Source organism: Pleurodeles waltl, chromosome 6 (genome assembly GCF_031143425.1).
Source record: "Pleurodeles waltl isolate 20211129_DDA chromosome 6, aPleWal1.hap1.20221129, whole genome shotgun sequence".
NCBI lineage: Eukaryota > Metazoa > Chordata > Amphibia > Caudata > Salamandridae > Pleurodeles > Pleurodeles waltl.
In genome coordinates, this window is record NC_090445.1 from 180,505,769 (window position 1) to 180,521,507 (window position 15,739).

The window sequence follows — 15,739 nt, forward strand, 5'->3', positions numbered from 1 at the left end:
CAAGTGCACAAACATAAGGTTGTACTAAGAACAAATCCATAATTCCTACCAAAAGTAGCATCTCCTTTTCACATCAATCAAACAGTGGAATTTCCAGTCTTCTTTCCACAGCCAGATTCTGTGGCAGAAAGAGCTCTTCATACCCTAGATATCAAAAGAGCTCTTATGTACTACATAGACAGAACTAAAGATTTTAGGAAAACAAAGCAACTTTTTGTTGCTTTCCAGCAACCACATACAGGCAATCCTATATCAAAACAAGGTTTAGCAAGATGGATTGTTAGATGTATACAAACATGTTATATCAAAGCAAAGAGGCAACTTTTGATCACTCCTAAGGCACATTCTACAAGAAAGAAAGGTGTGTCAATTGCTTTTTTTTTTAGCAAACATACCAATGGTTGACATATGTAAAGCTGCTACATGGTCAACCCCTCATACATTTACAAAACACTACTGGGTTGATGTGTTCTCACAGCAACAAGCCACTATAGGCCAAGCTGTCTTAAAAACGTTATTTCAAACAACTTCTACTCCTACAGGCTAGCCACCGCTTTTTGGGAGGACTAACTGCTTTGTAGTCTATGCATAGCATGTGTATCTGCAGCTACACATGCCTTCGAACGGAAAATGGCACTTACCCAGTCTTGTTTTTTTTCCGCCATCGGGTTCAGACGTGTTCCTCTTCGCTCCGTGTTTCGGTTCGGAAAAGTTAGTTAACAATCGGAAAATTCAACGGTATTGTTTGCGCTTGGTATCGGGTTAGTGATAGCACATCGACACCGAAGAAAAGAAGAGCTCCGGCAGCCCTTCGGGGCTTCCACTCCTCGGCGGGGCCTGGTCGGCCCGACCGCGTGCGTCTTCAAGGCTCATGGAACGGACCCCATTCTGCTTCTGCCCCAAATGCCACGCTAAGTATCCTTATACAGACCAACATTTGGTCTGTAATTTGTGTTTGTCCCCCGAACACAAAGAGTATACGTGCGAGGCCTGTCGGGCATTTCGGTCGAAGAAGACGCTGCGGGACCAGAGAGCTCGAAGACTTCAAATGGCGTCGACACCGGCCGGACACCCCGACGTCGAAGAAGAGGAGACATTCTCCATTCCAGATTCGGACGAGCTAGAGAGTAAGCAGCCGCCGAGGCAACAAACCGTGAGTAAACCAGCCCCGGCAAAAACTCACTCGAAAATCATGAAGGCCCAGGGGACGCCACCGCCAACAGGCCATGGCTTTACCCCGAAAGCACAGTGACCAAGCATCGGCACCGAAAAAGGCCTCACAGCAGCCGAAGACATCCGACTCCGGTCGAGATACCGGCTCCGACCAGATCCGGCACCGAGAAATCGGCACCCCGAAATCCAAAAAGGTTTCTTCGGAGCCAAAAAAGACTGCTGAAAAGGTTTCGGTGCCGAAACACCCAGCCTCGGAGCCGAAACAAAGCTCCTATACGGACAAACAGGGCCTTTCCTCACAATTACAAGGCCACAGGTTTGAACAAGAACTGGAGATGGGAGAGCCAGACCATACCCAGAGGAGGCTCCATATACAGAAAGACACAGGGAAAATAAGTACACTTCCCCCAATTAAGATGAAGCGGAAGCTTGCATTCCATGATGCGGAGATGCAGCCAAAAGCAAAAGTGGCTAAAGAAAAAACAACACCACAGTTTTCTCCACAGCCATCGCCACCGCCCTCACCACATCTGTCCACAATAGCAACACCCCCAATTGTGAAGTCACCAACGCACACAGGAATGAGCCAAGATGACCCAGATGCATGGGATCTGTACGATGCACCAGTCTCGGATAATAGTCCGGATTGCTACCCGGCAAGGCCATCACCACCAGAAGACAGTACTGCTTACATGCAGATGGTTTCCAGGGAAGCTACTGTTCATAACGTAGCATTGCATTCAGAACCTATAGAAGATGACTTCTTGTTCAGTACCCTGTCATCAACACACAACCAATACCAAAGTTTGCCAATGTTACCAGGCATGTTAAAACACGCCAAACAGGTGCGTCAAGAGCAGAGCCATCACACCTAGGGTGGAAAAGAAATATAAACCTCCCCCTACGGACCCTGTATACATTACACAACAGCTGACTCCTGATTCAGTGGTAGTGGGAGCAGCCCGGAAAAGGGCAAACTCACAAACTTCTCGGGTGGCAGCACAGGCAGCCAATCAATGGCGAATTGCCAATTCGCAGGCTCTATTGGCAAGATACGACAGGGCACATTGGGACGAAATGCAACATTTCATTGAACGCCTTCCCAAAGAGTTCCAGAAGCGTGCCCAACAGGTTGTAGTGGAGGGCCAAACCATCTCCAACAATCAAATAAGGTCGGCTATGGACTCGGCGGCCAGAACAGTAAACACAGCGGTCACCATTCGGAGACACGCGTGGCTACGTACCTCCAGATTTAAGCCAGAGATCCAGCAGGCTGTGCTGAATATGTCTTTCAACGGACAACAATTGTTTGGGCCGGAGGCGGATACAGCAATAGACAAACTAAAGAAAGACACTGACACGGCCAAAGCCATGGGCGCGCTCTACTCCCCACAGAGCAGAGGCACTTTTAGGAAGCCATACTTTAGAGGGGGGTTTCGGGGCCAAACCACAGAGCCTTCTACCTCACAGGCCAGACCCACATACCAGGGCCAATACCAAAGAGGAGGCTTCCGGGGACAATATAGGGGTGGACAGTTCCCTAAAACAAGAGGGAAATTCCAAAGCCCAAAAACTCCACAAACTAAACAGTGACTCCAACGTCACAAACCCCCAACACACAACACCAGTGGGGGGGGGGGGGAGACTCACAGATTATTACCAAAATTGGAAACACATAACTACGGACTCGTGGGTCCTATCCATTATCCAACATGGTTATTGCATAGAATTCCTACAAATACCACCAAATGTGCCTCCAAGAGCACACAATGGCCCTCATTCTGACCTTGGCGGTCGGCGGAGAGGCGGCGGTCGGACCGCGAACAGACCGGCGGTATTAAAAATGGCATTCTGACCGCAGCGGTCACCGCCGCAACCGACCGCCACTTCCCCACTCCGACAGCCACGGCGGTCATGACCGACGGGCTGGAGTCTGCGCACTCCGGTCCGGCGGTCGACCCAAGACCGCCAACGGTATCATGACCCTGCTTACCGCCGCGGTTTCTGGCGTTCGGGAACCGCCATGCGAACCATGGCGGTAGGCACTATCGGGGCCAGGGAATTCCTTCCCTGGCACTGATAGGGGTCTCCCCCACCCCCCACTGCCCCCCCGAGTCCTCCCCCCACACCCTCCACCCCCCTGCCACCCCCCAGAGGTGGTACGAACCCCCTCCCCACCCCCACCCCGACATGCACATACACGCACCCCGACATGCACACACCCCCAACATGCACATATACACACCCCCTACACACACACATACACAACGGGGACACATACCCGCACACATACATGCCGACATGCGCACCCGCCGAACTACACACATTGCCCATAGGCACAGCAGCACTCCCCGCCCGCATGCACGCACTCACACACCCCCTCTACACACTCACACGCACACCCCCATGCACGCACACATCACACAACACCCCCCCACCCCCTCCCCTCACGGACGATCAATTTACCTTGTGCGTTGGTCCTCCGGGAGGTGACAGGAGCCATGGGGAGGTGACCGCCAACAGAAGACCGCCAACAGAAGACCGCCACACAGAAATGTGGGTCGTAATTCTGTGGGCGGTGTTCTGCTGGCGTGGCGGTGGAGGTTGACCAGTCTCCACTTTCCCGCCGACCGCCAGTGTGGCTGCTGGCGGTTTTCCGGCGGAACGCTCCCAGCGGTCAGAATGCGCACAGCGGCATACCGCCGCGGTCGGCGGTCTTCACCGCGGCGGTAACTCGGCGGTCTTGCGAAAAGACCGCCAAGGTCAGAATGAGGGCCAATATGTCCAAACAGCACTTAGATCTGTTACAACTAGAAGTCCAAGCGTTGTTACAAAAAGAAGCAATAGAACTAGTGCCCAACCATCGAAAAGGAACAGGTGTTTACTCCCTGTATTTCCTCATTCCAAAAAAGGACAAATCACTGAGACCCATATTAAACCTCAGAACACTAAATCTTTACATCAAATCAGATCACTTTCACATGGTGACACTTCAAGACGTGATTCCCTTGCTAAAAAAACAGGACTACATGTCAACGTTAGATCTCAAGGATGCATATTTCCACATACCCATACATCCTTCTCACAGGAAATACTTAAGGTTTGTAATCCAGGGCGTGCATTACCAATTCAAGGTGTTACCGTTCGGGATAACAACAGCCCCAAGGGTATTCACAAAATGCCTTGCAGTAGTAGCCGCTCATATAAGGAGACAGCACATGCACGTATTCCCATACTTAGACGATTGGTTAATAAAAACCAGCACTCAGCAACAGTGTCTTCAACACACAAAATACGTCATAGAAAGCCTTCACAAGCTAGGGTTCTCTATAAACTACCAAAAATCACATCTACAACCGTGTCAAATACAACAATACTTAGGAGCAACAATCAACACACAGAAAGGGATTGCCACTCCAAGTCCACAAAGGGTACAAGCATTCCAAAATGTAATACTAAACATGCACCTAAACCAACACTATCAAGTGAGGTTTGTGATGAAACTTCTAGGCATGATGTCTTCATGCATAGCCATTGTCCCAAACGCAAGACTACACATGCGGCCCTTACAACAGTGCCTAGCAACACAATGGACACAAGGTCAACTTCAGGATCTAGTGTTGATAGACCACCAAACACACTCCTCGCTTCAATGGTGGAATCCTATAAATTTAAACCAAGGGCGGCCATTCCAAGACCCTGTGCCTCAATACATGATCTCAACAGATGCTTCCATGGTAGGGTGGGGAGCACACCTCAACCAGCACAGCATACAGGGACAATGGGACGCTCAACAAAGCCAACTTCATATAAATCATCTGGAACTGCTAGCAGTATTTCTAGCATTGAAAGCATTTCAACCGTTAATAGCCCACAAACACATTCTTGTCAAAACAGACAACATGACAACAATGTATTACCTAAACAAACAGGGAGGGACACACTCATCACAGCTGTGTCTCTTAGCACAAAAGATTTGGCATTGGGCGATTCACAATCACATTTGCCTAATAGCACAATACATCCCAGGAATTCAAAACCAGTTAGCCGACAATCTCAGTCGAGATCACCAACAAACCCACGAATGGGAAATTCATCCCCAGATACTACAAACTTACTTTCAAAGCTGGGGAACACCACAAATAGACCTATTCGCAACAAAAGAAAACGCAAAATGCCAAAACTTCGCGTCCAGGTATCCGCACCCTCACTCCAAGGGCAATGCGTTATGGATGAGTTGGTCAGGGATATTTGCTTACGCTTTTACCCCCTCCCACTCCTTCCGTATCTAGTAAACAAATTGAGTCAAAACAAACTCAAACTAATACTAATAGCACCAACTTGGGCTCACCAGCCATGGTACACAACACTAATAGATCTGTCAGTAGTACCTCATATCAAACTACCAAACAGACCAGATCTGTTAACTCAACACAAACAACAGATCAGACACCCGAATCCAGCATCGCTCAATCTAGCAATCTGGCTCCTGAAATCTTAGAATTTGGACATTTAGACCTTACACAAGAATGTATGGAGGTCATTAAACAAGCAAGAAAACCTACTACAAGACATTGTTACGCAAATAAATGGAAAAGATTTGTTTATTACTGCCATATTAATCAAATTCAACCACTACATGCGTCCGCAAAAAACATTGTAAGCTACTTATTACACTTACAAAAATCAAATCTAGCTTTTTCGTCCATTAAAATACATCTCACAGCAATATCTGCCTATCTGCAGATTACACATTCAACATCACTCTTTAGAATTCCAGTCATCAAAGCATTTATGGAGGGTCTAAAGAGAATCATACCCCCAAGAACACCACCAGTTCCCTCATGGAACCTCAATATTGTATTAACACGACTCATGGGTCCACCATTTGAACCCATGCACTCTTGTGAAATGCAATACTTAACCTGGAAAGTAGCCTTCCTAATAGCTATCACATCTCTTAGAAGAGTAAGTGAAATACAAGCATTTACTATACAAGAACCCTTTATACAAATACACAAACATAAAGTGGTTCTACGCACAAATCCCAAATTTTTACCAAAAGTTATATCACCGTTCCACCTAAACCAAACAGTGGAACTCCCAGTCTTTTTTCCACAACCAGACTCAGTAGCTGAAAGAGCCTTACATACATTAGACATCAAAAGAGCACTAATGTATTACATTGATAGAACGAAACAATTTCGCAAGACAAAACAATTGTTTGTAGCCTTTCAAAAACATCATGCAGGAAATCCAATATCCAAACAAGGCATTGCCAGATGGATAGTGAAATGTATTCAAACCTGCTATGTTAAAGCAAAGAGACCTGCCTATTACCCCAAAGGCACACTCCACTAGAAAGAAAGGCGCCACAATGGCCTTTCTAGGAAATATACCTATGACAGAAATATGTAAAGCAGCCACATGGTCTACGCCTCATACATTCACAAAACACAACTGTGTAGATGTGTTAACAACACAACAAGCCACAGTAGGACAGGCAGTATTACGAATATTATTTCAAACAACTTCGACTCCTACAGGCTAAGCCACCGCTTTTGGGGAGTAACTGCTTACTAGTCTATGCACAGCATGTGTATCTGCAGCTACACATGCCATTGAACGGAAAATGTCACTTACCCATTGTACATCTGTTCGTGGCATGAGACGCTGCAGATTCACATGCGCCCTCCCGCCTCCCCGGGAGCCTGTAGCCATTTAAGTTGATGAAAACTGTATATTATATGTTGATAAAACTTGTAAATTTGTAAATATATATCACTTTTAATCACATTATGTACATACATACTTACTCCATTGCATGGGCACCTTTACTATATACACAACTCCTACCTCACCCTCTGCGGGAAAAACAATCTAAGATGGAGTCGACGCCCATGCGCAATGGAGCCGAAAGGGGAGGAATCCCTCGGTCTCGTGACTCGAAAAGACTTCTTCGAAGAAAAACAACTTGCAACACTCCGAGCCCAACACTAGATGGCAGGATAATGCACAGCATGTGAATCTGCAGCGTCTCATGCCATGAACAGATGTACACTGGGTAAGTGACATTTTCCATATACATTTACACTTGCATGGACATCTCTTTGTATTTCTATACTCTATCACTCCTTCCTTCACCCTCTGCAGGAAAACAATCTAACAATGGAGTCGATGCCCATGCGCAATGGAACCGAGAGGAGTCACTCGATCCCGGGACTCCGAAAAGACTACTTCGAAGAAAAACAACTTGTAACACTCCGAGCCCAACACTAGATGTCGGAATGGGCTATGCATAACATGCAAATCTGCAGCACTACATGCCACGAACAGATGTACACTGAGTAAGTGACATTTTCCATATACACTCCTTAACTCACCCGCCTGCAGGAAAACAATCTAACAATGGAGTTGATGCCCATGCGCAGTATCACCGAGGAGTCATCATTCGAAAAGATTCATCTAACAAAAAAACCTTGCAACACCCTGAGCCCAACACTAGATGACGGACTTATGCAAAGCATGTGAATCTACAGCGCTACATGTCACGAACAGATGTCTACTGGGTGAGTAACATTTTCCATATTAGTTACAGGTAAGTAGCTTTTCCCTCTCTGTGTTCTGTAGATGGCATTGTTAAATAAACTATGTTTTCAATAATGCTTTGTTTGAAGTATAGTATTACTTTACTTTTCAACAAGCAACACTTCTGTAATCAGATATGAGTAGCCTTTTTATTTCAGCTTTTTTAATTCTATTAACTATTTATGCTATTCTAAAATTTAACACAGTCCTCTGACAGTATTCATAGTGTCTATTACAGGTAACAACTAATTTACAGTTTTGTGCTGGCTTTGCCACAGTAAATCTAACACAGATGTTTGAACAGCAGAATAGAAATGTTCATATTATTTCTTGCCATGCCGAGGCAAACCTTAATACATTTTAATATTGTTGTTGTTTTTATTTTCCCAGCTCACATTCATGTGGGGTAACCTTACGTTACTATCATCTGCTAATAAAGACGTGTCTGTTCCTTCTCTGCATCCTGGTGAAATTGGAATTCTGTCTGTTGAATTTATTGCTCCGACTTTGGAGGGAACCTACACTTCCCATTGGCGACTGGCTCACAACGGAGAGCAATTTGGACCTAGAGTGTGGTGCAGTATCATTGTTGACCCCTTCCCCTGTGCAGATGGCTTGGAAACTAGTGACAAGACTTTGTTTAGTTCCAGTAAAATGTCTCTACCTTCATGCAAAACAGAACAAGCGGCCAGTACTAATATGGTAATAGACATTTAAACACACATCCGAACACACACTTTCACGGTCTGCCTCTATTTCTATTCTGTCTTTGGTCTTTTGCCAAATTTTAGACTTATTGCACTTTCATACTCTGCACTCTTTCTCTCCTTTCTCCTTGTGTTGCATTGCCTGATCTCTGTCTTCCATGCCCCTCCTTTGGGCCTTTGTCTTCGCCCAGCAACACCCTGCCTGTCCCCACCCCTCTCTGTTTAACCCTTCCTCTTCACTCTGCCTTTTCTCCCCGCCTCTTCTGGTATGCCCCAAAGATATTGTTTCAGAAAGCAAATGGTATTAAAAATCCAGTGTGGATTTAACCCAAGAATCCACTGCTTCATCTTTATTTCTTTAAATATGTTTTTATTACCTGTAGGATGTACCCCTAGGGGCTCAAACAGATGCACAGGATGGTGAAGTTTATGATCAGATGGAGCTGCCAGCTACCCCTTTCAAGATCCGAAACGGTCAAAGAGACAGTGCACTGTATCTCCCATCAGTGGATCTCCTAACTGCTCAGGTACCATGAGAGCTGTAAATTTAAATTTCCTCACCTCTAAGCTTTTGGCAGCCTTGAGTTCGTTTTTAGCGTTGTTCAAATGTTGGGTAGATACAAGCTAGGCTACTGTGTCAATTTAAGTTGCACAGTTAATGAAAATACGGTTTGGAATGCAGATTCATTCTTACAGGTTTGAAAGTAATTCATAAAGAAACAAAGTATATTCACCCATTATTTGGTGGCCTTTACAATGAGTGAATAATTTACTTGGAACTAAGGCCCATGTGTACTAATGTATTTTCTCATAAAAACAGATTGAGAAATTGATACAGCATGACTAAGGGCCTGATTCTATCTTTGGAGGACGGTGTTAAACCGTCCCAAAAGTGGCGGATATACCACCTACCGTATTACGAGTTCCATAGGATATAATGGACTCGTAATACGGTAGGTGGTATATCCGCCACTTTTGGGACGGTTTAACACCGTCCTCCAAAGTTAGAATCAGGCCCTAAGTCTCTTACTCGGGCTATTCGAATGTTACTGCATGTGTGAGCCTATGCATTCTCCTGCTGGAAGGTTTGTATGTTACATGTTGGGTCTGATGAACCAGAGTCAAATAACAAATGTTTTCACATAGACTATGAGATCTACTAAGTTGATATGTAAGATGAGAGTTAATGTTCAATGAGAATGTAAAATTTCCTGGCATTTGTAAAGGAAAGTTTCAGTTTTATTAAGGACACGAAGGTGAGGATTATGCTGAACATTCAATTTTTATATACGCCAGCAGACTTCAACAACCACAAAGGAAAAACAACTTTTTCCATGATTCCCAGGGAAAGACCTTCAATTTTCAACCAGTTAAGGCCCATTGCGTCCTTTATATCGAGCCGTTTCCTCTGGCTCCTCCTCTTTCATTCCTGGGTCAAGTGAGGATTCTCAAAAAACTTCTGATCTCCTTTGCTAGCATCAGAACCCTAACATAATGAGATACATACTGAGAAGAACATCCCAATTCTGAAGGCCAACTGTCATCATGCTAAAGAGCAAAAACTGAGAATAAACACAGACTCACATAGCAAACATTGAATAGATTAAAGGCTCTCCATTCCAGCAAATCAGGAATATCCTTGAGCAAATCAATTAGTACTACTTATACCATGTAATGATCCTCTTCTATATTTTGAAAGCTTTGTGACTTGAAAAGTCACGTCAAGGGAGGCCATTCCCTCCAGAAACCTTAGGTGGAAATAATCCTCACCTCCGTGTCCTCAATAGAATTGAAACTTTCTGGATGCTAGCAAAATTTACATTCTGTGTCATGACCGAAGGCGAGGATTATGCTGGTTCAAAGCTTGATCACCACCAGAGAGGCTATATCCAAAACCTGATTCAAAAGGCCAGGGCACTCGTATGAAATAAGATAAGAGTCTGTGCAGTTAGGTTCTTGGTCTTCAGAGAATCAATATATAATCCAAACAGAGTTAAAGTTCAGTGTCTTTATTCTTGTGCGAGGTTTTCATACATGTTCATCGCATCAGAAAGATTCCATATGTGGTCATCACCACAACAGCCAACACGTGTTTCGTCTCCGAGAAATTAATCTCATTGACTTCCTCAGGGCAAAGTATAAGTAAGGTGTTAATATGAGTAAATGGCTTATCCTAATCAAGTAAAACTCTTCAAGATAATGTACGATCAATAAAGAAAGAGTAGTGGGAATCATGTGACGGGGCAAAACACTATTATCCCCGAGTCAACATGAGGGAGTACTCATAAGTCAGCAAGTAAGGATCCAAAACCTTTAACGGTGTGATCTATAAACAAAACAGTTCTTTTGGGTAATTTCTTGTGTTGGGGGCGCTGTGTCTTGCTCCCCGATAATTAAGCTGGCGTGTATGTAGAGAAAAAGGACGTGTAAGCCCTCCGTCTCATCTAGAGGTATAAGGTATAGAAGAGACACAGAGTAAGGTCTCAGGAGTGTGTGTGAAACTCCTCGGCCTTGTTTATAGCTCGCACCGTAAAAGGTTTTGGATCCATACTTGCTGACTTCACAACTATATCCAAAACCTGTTTGAAATAAAACCGCTTGAACATAAAGTCCGAAGACCAGTCAACTGCGTTCAGGATGTCATCCAAATAGAACACACATTGAATGTTTTGAAGCCATAGCACCCCTCAGAGTGTGTGCCAAACTGTGACACAGCAGTTGCCAGCCTTTTGCATGATCCAACTCACAATACTTGAGGAGGACGCTGCTTTGAAAGGTTTCTGAAGCACTATCAATATTTGACGCTCCCCCGGAGGCCTAAATTCTTCTGTCATGCTTTCATAAGCCCTTAAACATTGTACCACGCATAATTTAGGAGACTTATCAAAAGCAGGGTAGGAAATGACATTCGAATTGGACTTTGTGCGGTGGGAAATATGGAATGTTGCACCATGCAGGGTAAACACCCTTTCAGTCAGGTCAAGGGTTCTTACATCAGACACTCTGCGACAAGACACAAGGCATAAAAGCATGGCCAGTTTCCTGGAGATTTGAGTATGGGAAAGAAATTAATTTTGAGGCCAAGATTAGAAAATGTGTAGGACCTGATTTACATCCCATTAAGCTGACTACCTCGGTTTTGGAGGCAGAGGTGGGTGGCCCTCATCAACCTACAAACCCAAGGTTCTTCCCAAACTTGGTACCCCTGAATCAGAATATGACCTGCCGAGATAGCAGAGTGGAAGAAGTCACCATTCTATAGGCCATGCCCTGCAAGAACAAGGATGCCAAAATGTTTAAGACTTGGGACAGTGTTGGACACCAAGGAATCGCAATGTGACTTAATACACCAACACACCCACTGCGTCCATGCTGACTTATAACGTTTGGAAGTACTCACTGCCCAAGCCACGGCCAACATTCTTTCATCCTCCGAAGTAAGTCCAGGGATTCTCCATCTCACTCGGTAATCCTCCACACTATAAGAGGCAGGTGGCCTTGCAGAACTAACAGGTGAGGGTTCCCCGTAGGATCCCAAAGGAGATCTGGAGCATGGAGTAGACGCATTGGAAAATTTCAAGAAAGTTCCAGGAGAACTGGAAACCAAACTTCTGATCTCCAATAAGGATTTATTAGAACCAGATTTGCCCTCTGACGTCTCACCTTAATCGTCAATCTCATGATCATCGCAAAGAGGGGAAAAGTGTAGCCCTTCTCCTTTGATCAGTCTTAGAGAAACTCATCCGTCACTGTAGCCGGAGCATCTGGCTCCCAGCAGAAGAAGTGCTCCACCTGATGGTCCAGGCGGGGCGCAAAGAGGTCCACTGTAAACTGGCCCCACCGATTGCTTATCTGTTGAAAGACTCTTGGGTCCAACTGCCACAGACTCATTTCGGACCATTCCCTGAAGCATCGAATTTGCCACTATGTTGGACACCCCGAAAGATATCCTGTCAGATGTATACTGCAAGCTAGGCAACATTCCTAGAATTCCTTGGCTAGATCCAACATTTCGATTTGGGGCCCCCTAGATGATTGATATACCGGACCTCCGACCTGTTGCCCATCTTGAGGAGCATGCAGCAATTCACTTTCTCTTTGGTCCAGCACTTGACCGCAAAGGATCCCCCCTGACATTAATTCCAGACAATTGATGTGGAACTGCTGCTCCACTGTGGACCATTTTCCTCCAGTGGAAGAGTCCCCACATTAGCCCCCACCCTGCCTAGTTTACTGGCATCTGACTCTATGATGCCTGGATCGCTTTTCCAGGTCTCCATGTGTGCGCACCACCACCTCATCTCTTCCCGAACTTCCTAGGCCTCTGCAAAGGTGAAAGGTTTTTAACTTTTGGAGGGCTCTGTAATAAGGAGGACCTGGGAAAATCACCTGGATGGTGGAAGAGAGTGAGCCGACCACCCGAGCCAGCTGGCGAGGAGATGTTGATGGACGAGCAAGGGTGCATCTAAGTTACCTTCGGTACTTCAATACCTTCCTCGAGGTAAGGCTGAGGGTCCGTTCTGTGGAACAAACCCCAGAAACGTTGGTTGTGTGGACGAGGTCAAAAGAGATTTCTGTTTGTTTATTACAAAACCCAGATCCTCCAATAAGTGGATTGTTAACTGCAGTTGCTTTCAAAGTGCGGTTAGGCATTGATTCATCAAGAGCAGATCGCAAATAGGTAATCAGGCGGAGACCCTGAGCATCTCCATTGCGGGCTTGAGGAGCTTGGTAAAACACCATGCGCCGTTGTGAGCTGGAAAGGGAGAGTTTGAAACTCGAAGACTTGCTCCTGCCATTGAAACTATCGGAACCTGCTTTAAGACCCAGATGTAGACAGCAAGTTACACATCCTTGAGATTAAAGCAAACCATCCACTTGCCTAGCTGTACCAAATTGAGCAAGAGATGGATTCCTTCCATCTTGAAATGGCAATAGATCATCAGATATTGAAGTCCCAGAGATTTATCACCGGTCATTGACCACCAACCCTTCTTTCCATTAAAAATAAGTCTTTAGGGTGGAGAGAAGATTGGACTATAGCTTCTTTGCTTAGCAGGTCTGCCTCTTCCTGGTCTATAAGTGCACACTGGGACTCTGAAAATGTTAGCGGACGTGACCTGCAAGGCTCAATCGGGTTGCAGTAAAACTCGATGTGGAACCCCAGAACCGCCTGAAGAACCCATGCGCCCGCAGTTAATCTTTTCCCATTGTGGCTGAATAAAGCTAACCTGCCTCTACCTTTAATCGGGAAGAAAGACCCACACTCACCTAACTGACTGCCATGTGGCTGGCCTCTGAAAGTGCCTCGGCCTCTCTGTTCTCTCCTGGAGGGGAGGAACTCCCCTTGCCAGGTCTGATCCTCCCACTGGGTCCGTCAATAGGCTTGACCTCTGGAAGGGGCTTGCACGAAAAAACGGTTGGTCAAGTACCCCCTACCATAACCAACACTGACAAAGATGTGGGGGTGAAAAACTGAAGAGACTGGAGCTATCAGGTGCCTGAGGACTCTGCCAAATCCAATCTCCTAGTTAAAAGGCCTAGGACAGCCAAAAGCTTGTCCTGGTAGGACCGCCAGGACCTGTTGATGCCCTTCTTTAGACCTCTGATATATTTGGATAGAAAAGTGTCCATTCTGGAATCAATATCTGGTGTGAAAGCTCTCTTGTCCGCCAGAGAGGAACGCAGACATTTGGTCCACAAGCGAGCCCACCCCACTTTATCAAGGTGCTTGCGGATGCACTGTGCTACATAGTTGGCAGCTTTGGGTTGGGGGCCTATTCCACTGACCTCGGATGGATAAGGTTGACGGGGTCTAACATACTAGAAGTGCCTTCCTGGTCATCAGTGGGAGCAGGTTTAGGGGATGGGCGCCAGGACCTGGAAGGGCCGGCCTCATCAATATAGTCTCTGGGGGAATCCCCATTGTCCCCATCATCTGGCAATGTGTCTACAAGTACCCCAGAAACATCCTCCGTCCCAGAGAGCAGGCCTAGACAAAAACGCCTTAAGGCATTCAAAGGCGCTGCTGTCTATACCTGAATCAGCCTTGCGCTTAGATGGGCGCTGGGTTGTATTGTCAGAGAGCGACAGAGGAGCAGAAGCTGTGCAAGCGATTTGAAGCAGGTGGCGTTCTATAGGTGCAATAAAAGAATGCACAAGAAAGGTGCAATGAATAATGTCAGGGAAACACCAAGTGCTGTAATGTGGCGCTAAAACGAAATTAGCTAATTTGGGGCGCACTAAAGTGTACTGCAAGCGTTATTATGGGGCCTCCTTGCACCCTGGTGTTTCAAAGGGTTATATAAACTGCTTGGGCCGGCCCTGCAGCGACACTAAAACTGCGCGTCTCGCTGCCAAATGGAACGAACAGCCTACAGACCTTGATTCCAACCTGCGTCGTATTGTATAATATCACCGCTGTTCTACTAACCCGTGAAAGTATGGGCATCGTGGCGCTTATTAATAATAGAGCATACGGACCCCACCGATGCGTTTTGGGGTTCCTGCGTCTCGGGTACAGGCTCCGTGTCCCTGACTAGTTCTGAAAGGCAATGCACGTTGGGCGCAGAGCATCGAGATGTGCGTCTCACAGGGAAGGAAGGCCTCCTCTAGCGAGCCATGCCACTCACCGCACTCACACGGTCCCCCGGCAACAATGAAGGTGACCAAACACGACCACGAAAGGAGCGCGGAGATGCGCTCTGCGGCAGAAAATGGTTGTGTGGCCAAAGTGTATGAAGAAATATAGCATAGGCTACCAAGACAAAGCACAATAATAGATAAATAATCGAGCACTTATCTGCTAGAGGAGGAGTCAGAGGGAAAGCCTCGCTATAAAGGACTCAACGAGACTTGATTGGTTGGTAATAAAAAAAATTCTAGCTTTCGCGTCAAGAATTTTCAATTCTATTAAGGACACGGAGGCGAGGATTATGCTTCTCTCTCTATGCTTTATTTACCACAGCAGCCAATCACAAGAGAGTAACCAAAACAAAACATATCCCATCATTCAATGGGTAACGTCACAACCATCGAGACCTACACTGTATATATAAACTAACGAGGATAAAGCACTTCCTCTTTCTTTGCGAATGCTGAACAAAATTCAACAATAACAGTCAATAAAGTCAATAACAGGATCCCAACGAAATCCACAGACCACGCTGAAGATGTGGGACCAAGGATCCAAAGGAAAACAATCCGAGAATCCAGCGAACGTCCAGTTTCTCATTGTTTCTGTTCAAAACCTAGAGGACACAAACAGAACC

The 15,739-nt window shown here is 45.8% G+C and overlaps 1 protein-coding gene across 2 annotated transcripts in view; it reads left to right on the forward strand.

The window, feature by feature from the left end:
* The window catches only part of NBR1 (NBR1 autophagy cargo receptor), a 751,844-nt gene that overhangs the window by 257,359 nt on the left and 478,746 nt on the right, over positions 1-15,739 (forward strand). For both annotated transcript variants that reach the window (XM_069237768.1, XM_069237769.1), the window contains exons 12-13: positions 8,152-8,463; positions 8,852-8,995. In XM_069237768.1, coding sequence (XP_069093869.1) covers positions 8,152-8,463; positions 8,852-8,995 — 456 coding nt within the window. The remainder of the gene's footprint in view (positions 1-8,151; positions 8,464-8,851; positions 8,996-15,739) is intronic.